Source organism: Leuresthes tenuis, unplaced genomic scaffold, assembly GCF_036924035.1.
Source record: "Leuresthes tenuis unplaced genomic scaffold, fLeuTen1.0.hap1 SCAF_20, whole genome shotgun sequence".
NCBI classification, from domain to species: Eukaryota; Metazoa; Chordata; class Actinopteri; order Atheriniformes; family Atherinopsidae; genus Leuresthes; species Leuresthes tenuis.
The window spans coordinates 575,434-596,289 of record NW_027325374.1 but is presented as its reverse complement, the minus strand read 5'-3'; the positions used below and the strand labels follow the sequence as shown (position 1 = coordinate 596,289).

The window sequence follows — 20,856 nt, the reverse complement described above, 5'->3', positions numbered from 1 at the left end:
GAACGTCTTATTTAAACTGACGTCTTTTATTTTTCTGTTCGAAAAAATGAGTCTGACAAGGTTTAAAAAGAAGTCCTGTTTTTGTTTCTTAAATCTTAACATTGTGGATGGCGGAAACATGGGTTTACTCTGTGTTATTTACAGATTAATCTGAAAACATATTTTAGAAGATAAGTTTTTCCTAAAGAACCCTTTTTAAAATTTAAATTTAACTACCTTTACCTGTAACAAGCAGAATGTGAGTAAGTTTTTGACCAGATTTCATATTCACAGCATGGAATTCCTGAAGAGAAATATCCTGTAATCTCACATTCAGATAAACAGAAATATGCCTTTATTTCCCAACTTTGTCAAATGAAAAAGCCTGAATAAAAAACAAATATGGATTATAAATTAATGCACAGCTTTCAGCATTTAACCCTCCCTGTCTGATAAATGGAACAGCCTTATGTGCATGTTTATCTTTTTAATGTTCACACTTTCCACTTTTTATGTTGTCTTGAAGTCATGTGTAAAAGTTAATTTGAAAAAAGGAATTCCCCACAGAAAACAGATAAATGAGAATATATCAGTATGTGAGCTTTAAAATGCTGTACAAAACTGTTTAAAAATGTATTTAGTCTTTAAAGACCAGAAAATCGTATTTTTGTCAAATGCGTAATTCTTTCTTTTAATAAATGAAGATTAAATCAATCAATTTGTGTTTTTTAGAAACATGTATTAAAAATAATTTAGTTGAGGATCATATTGGATTTTTTTGATAGTTTCTCAAAGGTCTAAATAAAAATATTCTCGCGAGAATGTAACCCAGGCTGAGAACGAGATCTGTGACGTACCTTGTAACTGATTGGTCCAGCGGACCCGATTTAAAAAGTAAACCGCGGAGAAGGGAGATGCAACTTGAGCTAACGTTAGCTGCAGTTGTCGATGTTTTTTTTGCTTTAAAACGGTGACGGGTGAATAAAAGACCCCCCGAGTGAGTTCCAGTTTGGTAAAAAAAATATCGCGCTATGTTGTATAGTGGTGTTTTGATACAATTTTCCACATTTAAAGTGGGTTAAATCGCACAAAACACGCGTCACGATAGAGGTGGCTAATGCTAACAACAAAGACAGCAGTAGCTGGAAAATGATCAGATGCTGTTTATTGAGTTTTATTTATTAGTTGCAGGATTTCGTGAAACACAATCAGCCGTGCTGTGTTTGCGTGGCCTGTACAAATTCAGCGGATCGTTGTTTAAGTGATTACAGGAGACTTTGAAGTCATCTTGAACTTATTTTTTTGTCCTCTGCCTGACTTGAGCAGGATCGAGACTGTAGATAGTTTTAAAATCTCCCTTTGTGTTCCCGTCATAGAGGTAATACCCATCAGGCAGTTTTTTCAGGTGTTTAAGAGCCGGAACAGAGATTTAAAGAAGTGTTCCTTGTGTTAGCAGAGATGATGAATTCTTGTTTAGCCGGGAAGCCCGAAAGAGTGGGACCGGTGGAGGTGGATGACATCAGGAGAGACCTGCTGGGTGAATTTGCTGCTCTGCCGGCACAGGTGGGTCTACCTGTCCCATGTGAGTGTTGCGGGTAATGAGGAGGCTGGTGAGTGATGCTGCTGCTCCTCTCTCTGCAGGACGGTGGTCAGTCTCAGGAGGAGAACCTGCAGGTGTACCTGAGGGTCCGGCCGTTCACTGCAGCTGAAAGCGACCACGGAGAGTCTCAGGTAACACAGACTGTTCCAGAGGGTCTGGAACAGGAATCGTTTATCTTTAGATTGATATGAAACTATAAAACTTTAAAAAGATTAGACATCTCCAGCCTCTCTCTGTTTTTTACAGGTCATAGAAGGTGAAAAATTAGAGTAACTCATCAGTTTATGTTTAAATAACTGCAGCTCTGGTGGTAATAAATCTGTGGAGTTCACCAGTAATTTTACTTATTAATGAGCTGATGATAAATGAATGATGAACATCTGAGACACTGATTACTTCTATTAGAACAAAGTTAATCTCTTGTTTATCCAGACTTGCTGTTTTCCTCCTTCTTCGATGTCTCCAAACATAAAATGTCTCATTTAAACAGGCGTCTTTTTTATTTCTGTCATCATTTTATTTCTTAAAGGAGAGATCTTCCTCCATAGAGCAAATAGTCACGATTACTAAAGATTTCCAAAAAGATCCACATATAAAATGTAGCTCACCTCCTTTTATTTGAGTCTTTTTCCTGTTAATGTGTCCATATAATGTTGGTAAACTTCCTGTCACATGAAATATAAGAATATGATGTGAAGTTCCAGGTTTATCTGTTTTCTGGCTGGTGACGGTTGGTTTCATTAAGTAATCGATGTCCACACTTCAGTCTCCATCCTGTTATCCGGTATTATCCGTTCTGGGCGACGCTTTCGTTTCCCTGGGCGACGCTTTCGTTTCCCTGGGCGACGCTGTCGTTTCCCTGGGCGACGCTTTCGTTTCCCTGGGCGACGCTTTCGTTTCCCTGGGCGACGCTTTCGTTTCCCTGGGCGACGCTGTCGTTTCTTCACTTGTTGATAAAGTTGAATGATGGGATGTGTGTGACACGTCCTGCAGTTGTGCGTCACAGTGAAGGACCGACCAGAACGAGCTCCCTCAGCTGTCCGTTCACACCTGTATCCACCTGTGAGGTCAGCCATGCTAACAGCAGCTGCGTTTTCCTCTGCAGGACTGTGTGACCATCGAGGGCCCCGACACCGTCGTCCTCAAGGCTCCGAGGAGCTCTCAGTCAAACCGACAGAGCGATAAGCCCCTCCCACAAACGGCTCAGAGGTTCACCTTCACACAGGTACCCGTGACATCACCTGTTCTCACCTGCTTGTTTCTGCCTCGGCTCTGAAACGTGTTTCATGTTGTGTTGTGGAGGTGTTCGGTCCGGAGGCCAGTCAGAGGGCCGTGTTCGAGGGTTCTGTTCGTGGTTTGGTTCGAGATGTTCTGCAGGGAGGAAACTGTCTGGTGTTCACCTACGGAGTCACCAACGCTGGGAAAACCTTCACCTTCCTCGGTCAGACTCCCTGCCCGCCTGAGTCTCTGAGCTCTGCTTTTCTGTCTTTGACTCACTTCCCCATCCTCCTCAGGTCCGGACCACGACTCGGGTCTGCTGCCCAGGTCTCTGTCGGTCATCTTCAACAGCATCGAGGGTCGTCTGTACGGCCGAGGCGACTTGAAGCCTCAGCGCTGCAGAGACTTCAGCAGACTGACTCCAGATCAGCTGGCAGCGGAGAACAGCAGCAAGAAGCACCTACTGAGGCTGCTCAAAGAGGTGAGACAGGAAGCAGGCCGTGCTCACGGTGCAGCAGTGCTGGGTGCTGAGGTGTGTGTCTGCTGTTTCTGCAGAGCGACAGGAGCCAGATGTCTGGAAGGTCAGCGTTCCTGGAAGGTTGGTGCTTTCATTACCTGCATGTTACCCCCCAGGGAGTTTATAAATGAAGGCGCTCATCAGCTCACGGAAAGACAGGAAGGTGTGTTTGTGTCCAGGTTCGTCTCTCAGCAGCGACAGCAGTGTGAACAGCGTCTCTGAGGCCGACAGTTTCTGTCTGGACGTCTCCCCAAACGTTCGCTTCTCCGTGTGGGTCTCATTTTGTGAGATTTATAACGAGAACATCCACGACCTGCTGGAACAGGTAACACTTACCCCTCAGAACAAGAACTCTGCTTAAGATCAGCAGAAAGAGGGAACGGGTTCTTCTTTAACAAAAAGAAGGCCTCCGTGCTTCCAGAACCAAGCTTCCAACTCCCCCACGGTCCACTTATGGATTAAATGCATTCATAGCTCTGTCAGAACATATTAAAATGTGACCTGCTGTGAAATGATGTCTGGATCTTAAGGTCCTAACTGACAGCACGTCTGCAGGTTCACCACAGGGGGGTGCTGTCAGCTCCACTGTGTCAGAGCAGATGTGATTAAACATGGTGGTTCTGTTCTGGTCAGCCTGTACTGAGGTGGGTGGAGTCTGAGGTAAACATCTGGGACCATCTCAGACTGTAAAAAGGCTCAGCAGCTTCTGAAACTTTCCCCTCTGACCACATTTCACCTGATTCTACTGAACCAGTCCTGTCTTCTTCTGTGGTGTCACTTCTCCCAGCGTCCCTGAACCAGAGACGGCTGCAGCTGAATCCATTTTAAATGATCTGCTCATTAAGCTCTTTTATTCAGTTTGGAATCAGGTTTTAATCAAAGAGATTATTGATCTGACGTTACTGGGGTTTGTCACATGTTTCAGTAGATTTCATGTTGTTGTAAAGTCACCTGAGCTGAAAGGTCATCTCACGGCTGATGTGTGACGTTCAGGTTCCCAACGGCCAGCAGAAGAGGACGGTGCTGCGTCTGTCTCAGGACGTCAAGGGGAACTCCTTCATCAAAGGTAGCAGCAGCGTTTTCAGCAGAGGTTAAAGGTGCCGCAGGCGTGTTGATGTGTGTGTGCTGTGTGTGTCAGACCTGCGCTGGGTCCAGGTGAGCAGCTCCGAGGAGGCCTACAGAGTGATGAAGATCGGGAAGCGCAACCAGAGTTTCTCCTGCACCAAACTGAATCAGCTGTCCAGCCGGAGGTGAGCGCAGCGGTGGGGCCGGGAGGTGAGGGCCGGGAGGTGAGGGCCGGGAGGTGAGGGCCGGGAGGTGAGGGCCGGGAGGTGAGGGCCGGGAGGTGAGGGCCGGGAGGTGAGGGCCGGGAGGTGAGGGCCGGGAGGCGAGAGGCGGCGGTGGGGCCGGGAGGCGAGAGGCGGGAGGTGGGGCCGGGAGGTGAGGGCCGGGAGGTGAGAGGCGGGAGGTGAGAGGCGGGAGGTGAGGGCCGGGAGGTGAGGGCCGGGAGGTGAGGGCCGGGAGGTGAGGGCCGGGAGGTGAGGGCCGGGAGGTGAGGGCCGGGAGGTGAGGGCCGGGAGGTGAGAGGCGGGAGGTGAGAGGCGGGAGGTGAGGGCCGGGAGGTGAGGGCCGGGAGGTGAGGGCCGGGAGGTGAGGGCCGGGAGGTGAGGGCCGGGAGGTGAGGGCCGGGAGGTGAGAGGCGGGAGGTGAGAGGCGGGAGGTGAGGGCCGGGAGGTGAGGGCCGGGAGGTGAGGGCCGGGAGGTGAGGGCCGGGAGGTGAGGGCCGGGAGGTGAGGGCCGGGAGGTGAGAGCCGCTGGGGTGAGGGCCGGGAGGTGAGAGCCGGTGGGGTGAGAGCCGGGAGGTGAGGGCCGGGAGGTGAGAGCCGGGAGGTGAGGGCCGGGAGGTGAGGGCCGGGAGGTGAGGGCCGGGAGGTGAGGGCCGGGAGGTGAGGGCCGGGAGGTGAGGGCCGGGAGGCGAGAGGCGGCGGTGGGGCCGGGAGGCGAGAGGCGGCGGTGGGGCCGGGAGGCGAGAGGCGGGAGGTGAGGGCCGGGAGGCGAGAGCCGGGAGGTGAGGGCCGGGAGGCGAGAGCCGGGAGGTGAGGGCCGGGAGGTGAGAGCCGGGAGGTGAGAGCCGGGAGGCGAGAGCCGGGAGGTGAGGGCCGGGAGGCGAGAGGTGGGGCCGGATGGTGAGGGCCGGATGGTGAGAGGTGGGGCCGGGAGGTGAGAGGTGGGGCCGGATGGTGAGGGCCGGATGGTGAGAGGTGGGGCCGGATGGTGAGGGCCGGATGGTGAGAGGTGGGGCCGGATGGTGAGGGCCGGATGGTGAGAGGTGGGGCCGGGAGGTGAGAGGTGGGGCCGGATGGTGAGGGCCGGATGGTGAGAGGTGGGGCCGGATGGTGAGGGCCGGATGGTGAGAGGTGGGGCCGGGAGGCGAGGGCCGGGAGGCGAGGGCCGGGAGGCGAGGGCCGGATGGTGAGAGGTGGGGCCGGGAGGCGAGGGCCGGGAGGTGAGGGCCGGGAGGTGAGAGCCGGGAGGTGAGGGCCGGGAGGTGAGAGCCGGGAGGCGAGAGCCGGAAGGTGAGGGCCGGGAGGCGAGAGGTGGGGCCGGATGGTGAGGGCCGGATGGTGAGAGGTGGGGCCGGGAGGTGAGGGCCGGCGGCGGCGGTGGAGCTCCCTGAGCTGAGCAGACCTAACCGCTGCTTTTGTCTCCGCAGTCACAGCATCTTCTCTGTCCGGATCCTGCGAGTCGACGACGTCGGAGTCCCCAGAGTCCTCGGCATCAGCGAGTAAGGCCCCTCGCACTCGTGCGTTCAGGCTTTGATCTGCAGGGCCGGTGCTGACCCGGTGCTGACCCGGTGCTGACCCGGTATGTGCTCTCTGTGTTCAGGCTGGCGCTGTGCGACCTGGCCGGCTCGGAGCGCTGCTCTCGGACCCAGAACACCGGAGAGAGGCTGAAGGAGGCGGGAAACATCAACAGCTCTCTGCTGACGCTCGGAAAGTGCATGAACGCCATGAGGCTCAACCAGAACGCCAAGTATGGGCCCAGGCTGTCAGACCCGATTATTGATCCTAACCAACCGATCAGCGCTGCTCAGGAGGTTCTGCCCACTGAGCAGGAAATGTTCTTCTGGAAACTAACAAAGTCGGACTTTCTCTGCAGGTTTCAGCACCACGTTCCCTTCAGGGAGTCCAAACTGACCCACTTCCTGCAGTTCTTCTTCTGTGGTGCCGGCCGAGTCTCCATGGTGGTCAACATCAACCAGAACTCTTCGTGCTTCGATGAGACGCTCAACGTCCTCAAGTTCTCTGCCCTCGCACAGAAGGTCAGCCCCCCCCCCCCCATCATCATCATCATCATCATCATCGTGTGTGGGGAACGCCACGTGGCGCCCGCGAGGATCTCGTCTTATCAAACACTCACGATCCTGAAAGTCAGGTTCTGATTTCCAGAGTTAGAGTAGATTTCCCTCTTTTTTAATGAAGGTCTTTTTGTGGAGCTTTTGTTCGTCTCGTTTACAGATCAAACAGAACTGATCAGTGATCAATAATCAGATACACCACCAGTTGTTTTTCGTCTTCAGATAAACTGATAAGAACTCTGACAGAATCGGTTTTTCGTTTAATTCGGACGTCTAAAAGTTCTTGTCTGACCTGCACCTGTCTGTCGTGCACCTGTCTGACGTGCACCTGTCTGACGTGCACCTGTCTGACGTGCACCTGTCTGACGTGCACCTGTCTGACGTGCACCTGTCTGACGTGCACCTGTCTGACGTGCACCTGTCTGACCTGCACCTGTCTGTCGTGCACCTGTCTGACGTGCACCTGTCTGACGTGCACCTGTCTGACGTGCACCTGTCTGACGTGCACCTGTCTGACCTGTCTGTCGTGCACCTGTCTGACGTGCACCTGTCTGACCTGTCTGTCGTGCACCTGTCTGTCGTGCACCTGTCTGACCTGTCTGTCGTGCACCTGTCTGTCGTGCACCTGTCTGACCTGTCTGTCGTGCACCTGTCTGACCTGTCTGTCGTGCACCTGTCTGACCTGTCTGACGTGCACCTGTCTGTCGTGCACCTGTCTGTCGTGCACCTGTCTGTCGTGCACCTGTCTGTCGTGCACCTGTCTGACCTGTCTGTCGTGCACCTGTCTGACCCGTCTGTCGTGCACCTGTCTGACCTGTCTGACGTGCACCTGTCTGACCTGTCTGTCGTGCACCTGTCTGACCTGTCTGACGTGCACCTGTCTGACCTGTCTGACGTGCACCTGTCTGACCTGTCTGACGTGCACCTGTCTGACCTGTCTGTCGTGCACCTGTCTGACCTGTCTGTTGTGCACCTGTCTGTCGTGCACCTGTCTGACCTGTCTGTCGTGCACCTGTCTGACCTGTCTGACGTGCACCTGTCTGTCGTGCACCTGTCTGACGTGCACCTGTCTGTCGTGCACCTGTCTGTCGTGCACCTGTCTGACCTGTCTGTCGTGCACCTGTCTGACCCGTCTGTCGTGCACCTGTCTGACCTGTCTGACGTGCACCTGTCTGACCTGTCTGTCGTGCACCTGTCTGACCTGTCTGTCGTGCACCTGTCTGACCTGTCTGTCGTGCACCTGTCTGACCTGTCTGTCGTGCACCTGTCTGACCTGTCTGTCGTGCACCTGTCTGACGTGCACCTGTCTGACCTGTCTGTCGTGCACCTGTCTGACCTGTCTGTCGTGCACCTGTCTGTCGTGCACCTGTCTGTCGTGCACCTGTCTGTCGTGCACCTGTCTGACCTGTCTGACGTGCACCTGTCTGTCGTGCACCTGTCTGTCGTGCACCTGTCTGTCGTGCACCTGTCTGTCGTGCACCTGTCTGACGTGCACCTGTCTGTCGTGCACCTGTCTGACCTGTCTGACGTGCACCTGTCTGACGTGCACCTGTCTGACGTGCACCTGTCTGACGTGCACCTGTCTGTCGTGCACCTGTCTGACGTGCACCTGTCTGACGTGCACCTGTCTGTCGTGCACCTGTCTGACGTGCACCTGTCTGTCGTGCACCTGTCTGACGTGCACCTGTCTGTCGTGCACCTGTCTGACGTGCACCTGTCCAGGTGGTGGTGCTGAACTCCCGGCCCGAGGTCCTGGAGGACGACGCCCCCCACAAGTCGGCCATGGAGCTGTCGATCCTCATCGACGAGGCGGACGGCCGCAGGAAGGTGTCGGGGCGAGGCAGGAAGAGCTCCCTGGTTGCCTGGGAGACGACCCTGGAGGATGTGCTGGAGGATGAGGACGGAGAGGAGTGGGAGGAAGAGGAGGAGAGCGAGATGGAGGGAACGGTGCTGGAGGCCGGAGGAGAAGAAGAGGACCAGACTGTGGAGGAGAAGGAGGTGAGACTCCTAATGATTGATTTCAGTATTGATTAACCTGCAGACTCCTGATCATGTGATCAGCTGATCGGTTTCCTGGCAGGCGGGCAGAGAGGCGGCGCTGCGTTTGGTTCTGGAGGCTCAGATCAGAGAAGAAGTCAGCAGCGAGTTCATGGAGCTGTTCAACAAGATGGAGAGAGACTACAGGTAACGCACCTTCTGACCATGTGACTGGCACAAAGATGGCGTGATGCTGTTAAGTTTTGGCGTTTCTGACCGTGTTTCAGCGAGCGTCTGGAGAAGGAGCGCGAGATCCTGGAGGAGCGGGCCGAGAAGAGGGTGGAGATCCTGAAGAACCTCGTCAGCAAGACGGTGGACCTGTCAGCTGTCAGCAGCAAGGTGAGGAACACTGACATCACACGGCTCAGCCAATCAACGAGCAGATCACTCATACCGATTGGTTCCTCCAGGAGGAGGAGGCGGCCATGTTGGAGGGAATCATCAGTTCGATGAGCGAAGACCTGACGAAGATCAGAGAGGACGCTCAGAGTGTCCAACACTGTCTGTCTGCACACGCACACGCTGCAGGTACACACACACACACACACACACACTGCAGGTACACACACACACACACACTGCAGGTACACACACACACACACACACTGCAGGTACACACACACACACACACACACACACTGCAGGTACACACACACACACGCTGCAGGTACACACACACACACACACACTCACACACACACACACTGCAGGTACACACACACACACACACACTGCAGGTACACACACACACACACACACACACACTGCAGGTACACACACACACACACACACACTGCAGGTACACACACACACACTGCAGGTACACACACACACACACACACACACACACACACTGCAGGTACACACACACACACACACACACACTGCAGGTACACACACACACGCACACACTGCAGGTACACACACACACACACTGCAGGTACACACACACACACTCACACACACACTGCAGGTACACACACACACACACACACACACACTGCAGGTACACACACACACACACACACACACTCACACACACACTGCAGGTACACACACACTGCAGGTACACACACACACACACACTGCAGGTACACACACACTGCAGGTACACACACACACACACACACACACACACACTGCAGGTACACACACACACACACACACTGCAGGTACACACACACACTGCAGGTACACACACACACTGCAGGTACACACACACACACACACACACACTGCAGGTACACACACACACACACACACACACTGCAGGTACACACACACACACACACACACTGCAGGTACACACACACACTCACACACACACTGCAGGTACACACACACTGCAGGTACACACACACTGCAGGTACACACACACACACACACACTGCAGGTACACACACACACACACACACTGCAGGTACACACACACACACACACACTGCAGGTACACACACACACACACACACTGCAGGTACACACACACACACACTGCAGGTACACACACACACACACTGCAGGTACACACACACACACACTGCAGGTACACACACACACACACTCACACACACACTGCAGGTACACACACACACACACACACACACACTGCAGGTACACACACACACACACACACACACTGCAGGTACACACACACACACACTGCAGGTACACACACACACACACACACACACTGCAGGTACACACACACACACACACACACACTGCAGGTACACACACACACACACACACTGCAGGTACACACACACACTGCAGGTACACACACACACACACTGCAGGTACACACACACACACACTGCAGGTACACACACACACACACACACACACTGCAGGTACACACACACACACACACACTGCAGGTACACACACACACACACACTGCAGGTACACACACACACACACACACTGCAGGTACACACACACACACACACACTGCAGGTACACACACACTGCAGGTACACACACACTGCAGGTACACACACGCACACACTGCAGGTACACACACGCACACACTGCAGGTACACACACACACACACTGCAGGTACACACACACTGCAGGTACACACACACTGCAGGTACACACACACACACACTGCAGGTACACACACACACTGCAGGTACACACACACACACACACACTGCAGGTACACACACACACACACACACTGCAGGTACACACACACTGCAGGTACACACACACTGCAGGCACACACACACACTGCAGGTACACACACACACACACTGCAGGTACACACACACACTGCAGGTACACACACACACACACACACACTGCAGGTACACACACACTGCAGGTACACTGCAGGTACACACACACACTGCAGGTACACACACACACACACTGCAGGTACACACACACACACACTGCAGGTACACACACACACACACACTGCAGGTACACACACACACACACACTGCAGGTACACACACACACACACACTGCAGGTACACACACACACACACTGCAGGTACACACACACACACACTGCAGGTACACACACACACACTGCAGGTACACACACACACTGCAGGTACACACACACACTGCAGGTACACACACACACACACACACACTGCAGGTACACACACACACACTGCAGGTACACACACACACACTGCAGGTACACACACACACTGCAGGTACACACACACACACACACACACTGCAGGTACACACACACACACACACACACTGCAGGTACACACACACACTGCAGGTACACACACTGCAGGTACACACACACACACTGCAGGTACACACACTGCAGGTACACACACTCACACACACTCACACACACACTGCAGGTACACACACTCACACACACTCACACACACACTGCAGGTACACACACTCACACACACACACACACTGCAGGTACACACACACACACACACACACACTGCAGGTACACACACTGCAGGTACACACACTCACACACACTCACACACACACTGCAGGTACACACACACTCACACACACTGCAGGTACACACACTGCAGGTACACACACACACACACACACTGCAGGTACACACACTGCAGGTACACACACTCACACACACTCACACACACACTGCAGGTACACACACACACACACACACACTGCAGGTACACACACTGCAGGTACACACACTCACACACACTCACACACACTGCAGGTACACACTCACACACACACTGCAGGTACACACACACTCACACACACACTGCAGGTACACACACACTCACACACACACTGCAGGTACACACTCACACACACACTGCAGGTACACACTCACACACACACTGCAGGTACACACACACTCACACACACACTGCAGGTACACACTCACACACACACTGCAGGTACACACACTCACACACACTCACACACACACTGCAGGTACACACACTCACACACACTCACACACACACTGCAGGTACACACACTCACACACACACACACACACACTGCAGGTACACACACACTCACACACACACTGCAGGTACACACACACTCACACACACACTGCAGGTGCTGACTGTAAAATGTTTCTTTTTGTGTCTTTGTGTGTCTGTGTGTGTGTCTGTGTGTTTGTGTTTTTTTGCAGAGCTGGAGGCGCTGCGGTTGGAGAAGCTGCAGTCACAGGACCAGCTGCAGGAGGCCATGCAGGTAGGACATGATGTAAAGTGGGGTTAGGGGTTAGGTTTAGGGGTGTAAAGCTCTCTGAGCAGCAGCTGCTGACTCATGCTTCTCCTCAGACGGTGTCCCAGCTGACAGACGCCTGTTGTCACAAAGATGATGTCATCGCCAAACTGCAGCAGGCCCTGGAGAACGCCACCAGAGACGTAAACGCCATCAGCTCCTAGTTTTCCTCCATCACTGTTTCTATTTGTCATTCCCTGCTCTAACTGCTGCTGCTGTCTTCCAGGGGAGGACCGAAAGAGAGGAGGCGCAGGGGAGCAGGAAGCGAGGGGCTGCCGAGGACAAGGAGGAGAGGGGAGAACCGGCTAAGAAGAGAGGTACAAAAAGGAGGAGGAGGTGTAAGGTTCACTCCATCAGCACCTCCTGCTCACCTCCTGTGTTCTCCTCAGTGGTTCTGGAGGAGGAGATCTGGAGGCTGCAGGAGGAGAACGACAAGAGGGAGGAGACCATAAACGAGCTGAGACAAAAGGAGGAGAGGAGGAGGAGCCGAGAGGAGGAGCTGGAGGAGGAGAAGAAGAGGCTGGAGGAGGAGGTTAAGGAGCTGAAGAAGGAGCAGGTGCAGCTGGAGCAGAAGGTGCAGACGCTGTCAGGTAGGAGCTGAACTGATGGAGCTTTGCTCTTCATAGGAATTCTCCTCCTGTCTGACTCCCCCTCTGACTCCCTCTCTGTCTCCCTCTCTGTCTCCCTCTCTGTCTCCCCCTCTTTAACTCTCCCCCTCTGCCTCCCCCTCTTTCTCCCTCTGTCTCTCCTCCTCTTTAACTCTCCCTCTCTGACTCCCTCTCTGACTCCCCCTCTTTAACTCTCTCCCTCTGACTCCCCCTCTGACTCCCTCTCTGACTCCCTCTCTGACTCCCCCTCTTTAACTCTCTCCCTCTGACTCCCTCTCTGACTCCCACTCTGACTCCCTCTCTGACTCCCTCTCTGACTCCCTCTCTGACTCCCCCTCTTTAACTCTCCCCCTCTGACTCCCTCTCTGACTCCCTCTCTGACTCCCTCTCTGACTCCCCCTCTTTAACTCTCTCCCTCTGACTCCCACTCTGACTCCCACTCTGACTCCCTCTCTGACTCCCTCTCTGACTCCCTCTCTGACTCCCCCTCTTTAACTCTCTCCCTCTGACTCCCCCTCTGACTCCCCCTCTGACTCCCTCTCTGACTCCCTCTCTGTCTCCCCCTCTGACTCCCCCTCTGTCTCCCCCTCTGACTCCCCCTCTTTAACTCTCCCTCTCTGTCTCCCCCTCTGACTCCCCCTCTGCCTCCCTCTGACTCCCCCAGATCTGGACGGCTGCTCAAACTGTGACTCGGTGCTTTCTTCTCTGGAGCTGGAGCAGAGGGAAACGGCGCGGCTGCAGAAGGAGAACAAAGCTCTGGTTAACGGCATCTTCCAGCTGCAGACCGAGGTGCTGCTCCTCTTCTTCTTCTTCTTCTTCTTCTGTTTTGGTGCAGCTACTGATTAATGTCCCCTCTCTAGGTGACCGCCCTGCAGGTGCAGCTCAAACAGCAAACAGACAGGTCTACCGACCTATCAGAGCAGTACAACATGACCAAGTCCCGCCTCCAAGACTTGGAGAGCCAATCGGAGGAGAAGGACAACTCAATCAGCAGTCTTACACAGGAAGTCGAGCGTCTGAAACAGGAAGTCAAGGTCCTTTCCTTCATTTGGTTTATGGATGGATGGATGAGGAGGCTGGTGTTGGTCTGTTCCAGGTTATTGATTGATTGATTGTTTCAGGAGGAGGAGGGGCGCAGCAGAGGCAGCGTCTTCCACGCCACCATAGAGGAGCTGAAGGAGGAGAGCCAGGCGGCGCTGCAGCGGTCGGCACAGAAGTCCCGACAGATAGAGGAGCTGCAGGAGGAGCTGACTCACAGGTGATCAATGCTGCTGCCGATCAGGCTGATCGATCAGTGGTTTTTGGTGTTATTTCACATTAACTCCTGTCTGTGTCCTGCAGGGAGAGCAGGTGTGAGCAGCTCAGAGAGGAGCTGGCCAATCAGAGAGCAGAATTCACCAACCAGCTGCAGGGCCTGAGGGCGGAGCTTGAGTCAGAGGGCGGAGCTCTGCGCGGGAGACTGGAGGAGGTGGAGAGATCAGAGGAGGAGAGGAGGAGAGAGGTTTCAGGTGAGGAGTGCAACAGCCTGATGGCAGCCGGAGGCTCAGCTGGAAGCTCCTGATTGGTTGACGGGTTTGTGTTTCTGTGGCAGAGCTGCGAGGCGTCCTGTCGGAGAAGGACAGACTTCTGGAGGTCAGCCGGCAGCACATGGAGACTCTGAGACGAGGTAACGGGCACCTGATGGCGATTAAACACCTGAATGTTGGAGCCTCTGTATGAATTCATATGAATCTGAGTTCAGATTCAGTAGTTTGGACCTGAAGCTGCAGAACTCAGAGGAGCTGTAACGCAGCCTCTTGTGCCCCATGGGACAGTCTGGTTATACTTTAAAGAATGACTCTGATATCAGTCTTTAGTGTTTGTCCCCGAGCCTCTGTTCTCGGTGCTTTGTTCTGTTCCTGGATGGTTGGAAGCTGAACTCCCTGCAGAACATCGGTCAGAGGGAGAAGCAGCTCCTAAAGTCTCTGCCCTGGTGGCGGATCCCCTTTAGGAGGCGGTCCTGGGCGCCCTGAACAATGACTTGAAGCCCCGCCCCCCTTCCAAAGCATCCAGTCAGCAGGGACCTGCAGCCTCTCACCTCAGATGATGTCACCGTGGGAAGATTGGACTTTCTCCATAGCTCAGAACACGTCATTTATCAAAGATACAAACATAAAGATTCAGTCAGCGACTGGTTCTGATCGAGCTTTGATGGATCTGCACTCACTGCAGTGACTTTAACCCCAGAGTTTCTTCTTCTCTGTGTGTTTCTGATGTGTTTGTGTTTCCTCTCAGAGCTGCAGCGCCTGCAGGAGGAGCTGCAGGGGAGGGCGGAGGAGGAGAAGGAGAACCGGCGGGTGGAGGAGAAGAAGGTGTCGGTGGTGGAGGAGCTGAAAGAGGAGATGCAGAGACTACAGGAGAGGAGGGGGAGGCGGCAGCAGGGGGAGGAGGGGAGGAGCAGGGTGTTTGAGGCAGTGAAGCGAGAGGTGGACAAACTACAGGTGAGTGAGGTTACCTGGATGTGGTCTGAGGGGATGGTGCGACAGACGGCAGCTGCTCAACAAACCTTCGTCTCTTCTCTCATCAGGACGCTCCTGCTTCCCCTCTGAGGCCCAACATGGCCGACAGGAAGAGGACCCCAAAAACCACCGGGAGGAAGAGGAAGAGCTGCGAGGTGGAGGTGCGTGTGCGGGCGTGCGTGTGAGAGCGTGCGTGTGCGGGCGTGCGTGTGCGAGAGAGAGATCAGCAGCTGCTTGTTTGTGTGGAAGCTGCAGAGGTCACATTGTTTGTTGTTTCAGGACCTGGTGTCCAGCGAGAACAAGAGAAACCGAGTGAGAGGAAACACTCGCAGCAAAAAACAGGTGAGAAACCCCGGCTGACCCACCTGTTAGCCACCGGTTAGCCACCTGTTAGCCAGCATGTTAGCCACCTGTTAGCCACCCGTTAGCCACCGGTTAGCCACCTGTTAGCCAGCATGTTAGCGACCTGTTAGCCACCGGTTAGCGACCGGTTAGCCACCTGTTAGCCACCGGTTAGCGACCTGTTAGCCACCGGTTAGCAGCGAACTGTAGAACTCTTATTGGTGGGTTAACTGTGGGATGGTGTCGGTTATTGGATCAGAGGCAGCAGAAGGGTTAGTCTTGATCTAATGCCAGATGAAGTCAGACCCTCTGGGAATGTGGTCTAAGAGTGGCGGCTCCTGCCGGGTTAACCGTTCTTCTTCTGTGGTGCAGGAGAGGAGGGACGGCGCTCTGGAGAAGATCGGCGAGCTGATCCACAGCTCCCCCTCCATCCTCCACGCCAAAGGTTTGTGTGTGTGTTTGTTTTGTGTGAGACAGCAGAGGTCCAGTTCTGACCCGGTTCCTGTCAGAGCTGTGACGGAAGAGTGAGCTACATCCTTATTTAGGCCACGCCCACAGGTCAGAGGCGTTCAGGAACTATTGTTCTGACACATCTTCACTGAACCGTTCATACCTCCATGATCTCATCATTTTACTCTGCTACAACGGACCTCTGGTCCAACAGAACCAGGCAGCCGAACATGAGTCTGACGCAGTGTTTCATCAGCGAGGGCGGGGCTCTAAGAGAGTCTGCAGCGACAGGTTATATTTTTAGGCCCCGCCCTGAGCCGCTGCTCGCACACGATGGAGTCAGTTTGACCACAAACACTCTGTGATGGCGCTTATGACCTCATCCGTTCAGTTTAATAACCACGAGTCTAAGCAGTCGCCGTCTTCTCTCAGCAGCTAAAACCATCATCGGCCTCGTCAGCGGGCAGCCGGAGCAGGAGGAGACGGTCGCCACGGCAACCAAACCCAGACGAGGACGCAAGAAGCTTTTAAAGACGCAGGGCTCGTCCCCGCTGCTGGAGTCGCCGCACACGGTGAGTTTCTGTAGGAGTGGTCCCAAACGCAGAGGTTGTGTGTCTGTGTTTGACGTGGCGTTCTGTCTCCCGTCAGATGTTTGGCGGCGCAGAGGAAGAAAAGGAAAGCGACCACATGATCATCAAGAGACAGCTGCGCTCTAAAACCTGCAGGAAGTGACATCACTGCACAGGACTGATTTTAAATACTGTACAGCTTTGTTGGGATTGTTCCAGTTTTTACTTTGTTTCAGGGGATCAATAAAGAGCTGACATCGATGCTTTCGCTTCATGACGAATAAAAAAAGATTCCCCGCCTCCTCTGCTTCGGTTCATTGCTGCAGCACGGTGCTACGGTGCCTCACAAGGTCCAAAAACAGCAGGAAAGCTGCATCCAGAAAAAGCAAAGCTACAAACGCAAGGCTTTCCACAGGGGTGGGGGTTACTAATGACACCACCCTGTGGTGGAGCTGCCTCCATCTGTCGGTGGAGCATGAAACCAGCCTTTTTAAAGTAGAATTCTAATGTTTGTGTGCACGGTCAGACCGAAGGGTTCGATCCTCGGGTCAGACCGAAGGGTTCGATCCTCGGGTCAGACCGAAGGGTTCGATCCTCTGGTCAGACAGAAGGGTTCGAACCTCGGGTCAGACAGAAGGGTTCGAACCTCTTGTTCGAAGTGTTCGAACCTCGGGTCAGACAGAAGGGTTCAAAGGGTTCGAACCTCTTGTTCGAAGTGTTCGAACCTCGGGTCAGACAGAAGGGTTCAAAGGGTTCGAACCTCTTGTTCGAAGTGTTCGAACCTCGGGTCAGACAGAAGGGTTCAAAGGGTTCGAACCTCTTGTTCGAAGTGTTCGAACCTCGGGTCAGACAGAAGGGTTCAAAGGGTTCGAACCTCGGGTCAGGCAGAAGGGTTCGAAGCTCCGGTTCGAAGGGTTCGAACCTCGGATCAGACAGAAGGGTTCGAACCTCGGGTCAGGCAGAAGGGTTCGAAGCTCTGGTTCGAAGGGTTCGAACCTCGGGTCAGACAGAAGGGTTCAAAGGGTTCGAACCTCGGGTCAGACAGAAGGGTTCAAAGGGTTCGAACCTCTGGTTCGAAGGGTTCGAACCTCAGGTCAGACAGAAGGGTTCGAAGCTCCGGTTCGAAGGGTTCGAACCTCGGGTCAGGCAGAAGGGTTCGAAGCTCCGGTTCGAAGGGTTCGAACCTTGGGTCAGACAGAAGGGTTCGAACCTCGGATCAGACAGAAGGGTTCGAACCTCGGGTCAGGCAGAAGGGTTCGAAGCTCCGGTTCGAAGGGTTCGAACCTCGGGTCAGACAGAAGGGTTCAAAGGGTTCGAACCTCGGGTCAGACAGAAGGGTTCAAAGGGCTCGAAGCTCCGGTTCGAAGGGTTCGAACCTCGGATCAGACAGAAGGGTTCGAACCTCGGGTCAGGCAGAAGGGTTCGAACCTCGGGTCAGACAGAAGGGTTCAAAGGGTTCGAACCTCGGGTCAGGCAGAAGGGTTCAAAGGGTTCGAACCTCGGGTTCGAAGGGTTCGAACCTCGGGTCAGGCAGAAGGGTTCGAAGCTCCGGTTCGAAGGGTTCGAACCTTGGGTCAGACAGAAGGGTTCGAACCTCTGGTTCGAAGGGTTCGAACCTCGGATCAGACAGAAGGGTTCGAACCTCGGGTCAGACAGAAGGGTTCAAAGGGTTCGAACCTCTTGTTCGAAGTGTTCGAACCTCGGGTCAGACAGAAGGGTTCAAAGGGTTCGAACCTCGGGTCAGGCAGAAGGGTTCGAAGCTCCGGTTCGAAGGGTTCGAACCTCGGGTCAGGCAGAAGGGTTCGAACCTCGGGTCAGGCAGAAGGGTTCGAAGCTCGGGTCAGGCAGAAGGGTTCGAAGCTCCGGTTCGAAGGGTTCGAACCTCGGGTCAGACAGAAGGGTTCAAAGGGTTCGAACCTCTTGTTCGAAGTGTTCGAACCTCGGGTCAGACAGAAGGGTTCAAAGGGTTCGAACCTCTTGTTCGAAGTGTTCGAACCTCGGGTCAGACAGAAGGGTTCAAAGGGTTCGAACCTCTTGTTCGAAGTGTTCGAACCTCGGGTCAGACAGAAGGGTTCAAAGGGTTCGAACCTCGGGTCAGGCAGAAGGGTTCGAAGCTCCGGTTCGAAGGGTTCGAACCTCGGATCAGACAGAAGGGTTCGAACCTCGGGTCAGGCAGAAGGGTTCGAAGCTCTGGTTCGAAGGGTTCGAACCTCGGGTCAGACAGAAGGGTTCAAAGGGTTCGAACCTCGGGTCAGACAGAAGGGTTCAAAGGGTTCGAACCTCTGGTTCGAAGGGTTCGAACCTCAGGTCAGACAGAAGGGTTCGAAGCTCCGGTTCGAAGGGTTCGAACCTCGGGTCAGGCAGAAGGGTTCGAAGCTCCGGTTCGAAGGGTTCGAACCTTGGGTCAGACAGAAGGGTTCGAACCTCGGATCAGACAGAAGGGTTCGAACCTCGGGTCAGGCAGAAGGGTTCGAAGCTCCGGTTCGAAGGGTTCGAACCTCGGGTCAGACAGAAGGGTTCAAAGGGTTCGAACCTCGGGTCAGACAGAAGGGTTCAAAGGGCTCGAAGCTCCGGTTCGAAGGGTTCGAACCTCGGATCAGACAGAAGGGTTCGAACCTCGGGTCAGGCAGAAGGGTTCGAACCTCGGGTCAGACAGAAGGGTTCAAAGGGTTCGAACCTCGGGTCAGGCAGAAGGGTTCAAAGGGTTCGAACCTCGGGTTCGAAGGGTTCGAACCTCGGGTCAGGCAGAAGGGTTCGAAGCTCCGGTTCGAAGGGTTCGAACCTTGGGTCAGACAGAAGGGTTCGAACCTCTGGTTCGAAGGGTTCGAACCTCGGATCAGACAGAAGGGTTCGAACCTCGGGTCAGACAGAAGGGTTCAAAGGGTTCGAACCTCTTGTTCGAAGTGTTCGAACCTCGGGTCAGACAGAAGGGTTCAAAGGGTTCGAACCTCGGGTCAGGCAGAAGGGTTCGAAGCTCCGGTTCGAAGGGTTCGAACCTCGGGTCAGGCAGAAGGGTTCGAACCTCGGGTCAGGCAGAAGGGTTCGAAGCTCGGGTCAGGCAGAAGGGTTCGAAGCTCCGGTTCGAAGGGTTCGAACCTCGGATCAGACAGAAGGGTTCGAACCTCGGGTCAGGCAGAAGGGTTCGAAGCTCTGGTTCGAAGGGTTCGAACCTCGGGTCAGACAGAAGGGTTCAAAGGGTTCGAACCTCGGGTCAGACAGAAGGGTTCAAAGGGTTCGAACCTCTGGTTCGAAGGGTTCGAACCTCAGGTCAGACAGAAGGGTTCGAAGCTCCGGTTCGAAGGGTTCGAACCTCTGGTCAGACAGAAGGGTTCGAAGCTCCGGTTCGAAGGGTTCGAACCTCGGATCAGACAGAAGGGTTCGAACCTCGGGTCAGGCAGAAGGGTTCGAAGCTCCGGTTCGAAGGGTTCGAACCTCGGGTCAGACAGAAGGGTTCAAAGGGTTCGAACCTCGGGTCAGACAGAAGGGTTCAAAGGGTTCGAAGCTCCGGTTCGAAGGGTTCGAACCTCGGATCAGACAGAAGGGTTCGAACCTCGGGTCAGGCAGAAGGGTTCGAAGCTCCGGTTTGAAGGGTTCGAACCTCGGGTCAGACAGAAGGGTTCAAAGGGTTCGAACCTCGGGTCAGGCAGAAGGGTTCAAAGGGTTCGAAGCTCCGGTTCGAAGGGTTCGAACCTCGGATCAGACAGAAGGGTTCGAACCTCGGGTCAGACAGAAGGGTTCAAAGGGTTCGAACCTCGGGTCAGGCAGAAGGGTTCAAAGGGTTCGAACCTCGGGTTCGAAGGGTTCGAACCTCGGGTCAGGCAGAAGGGTTCGAAGCTCGGGTCAGGCAGAAGGGTTCGAAGCTCCGGTTCGAAGGGTTCGAACCTCGGGTCAGACAGAAGGGTTCAAAGGGTTCGAACCTCTGGTTCGAAGGGTTCGAACCTCGGGTCAGACAGAAGGGT

The 20,856-nt window shown here is 54.3% G+C and overlaps 1 protein-coding gene across 1 annotated transcript; it reads left to right on the top strand.

Annotated features, from left to right (window-relative positions):
• The first annotated feature begins 885 nt into the window (after nt 1-885).
• Nucleotides 886-17,197, top strand: LOC140277998 (uncharacterized). The gene is made up of 32 exons (XM_072372872.1): nt 886-976; nt 1,436-1,542; nt 1,621-1,710; nt 2,685-2,804; nt 2,882-3,020; nt 3,094-3,278; nt 3,353-3,395; nt 3,494-3,639; nt 4,308-4,380; nt 4,453-4,564; nt 6,028-6,099; nt 6,201-6,347; nt 6,474-6,636; nt 8,395-8,670; nt 8,753-8,856; nt 8,937-9,048; nt 9,120-9,237; nt 12,336-12,397; nt 12,487-12,573; nt 12,657-12,747; nt 12,820-13,020; nt 13,703-13,827; nt 13,899-14,072; nt 14,160-14,296; nt 14,380-14,546; nt 14,630-14,704; nt 15,313-15,518; nt 15,605-15,697; nt 15,816-15,878; nt 16,251-16,323; nt 16,764-16,900; nt 16,977-17,197. The coding sequence occupies exons 2-32, from the start codon at nt 1,438-1,440 to the stop codon at nt 17,058-17,060; spliced, it is 3,780 nt and encodes a 1,259-aa protein (XP_072228973.1). The 5' UTR covers nt 886-976; nt 1,436-1,437; the 3' UTR covers nt 17,061-17,197.
• The last annotated feature ends 3,659 nt before the right edge of the window (nt 17,198-20,856 follow it).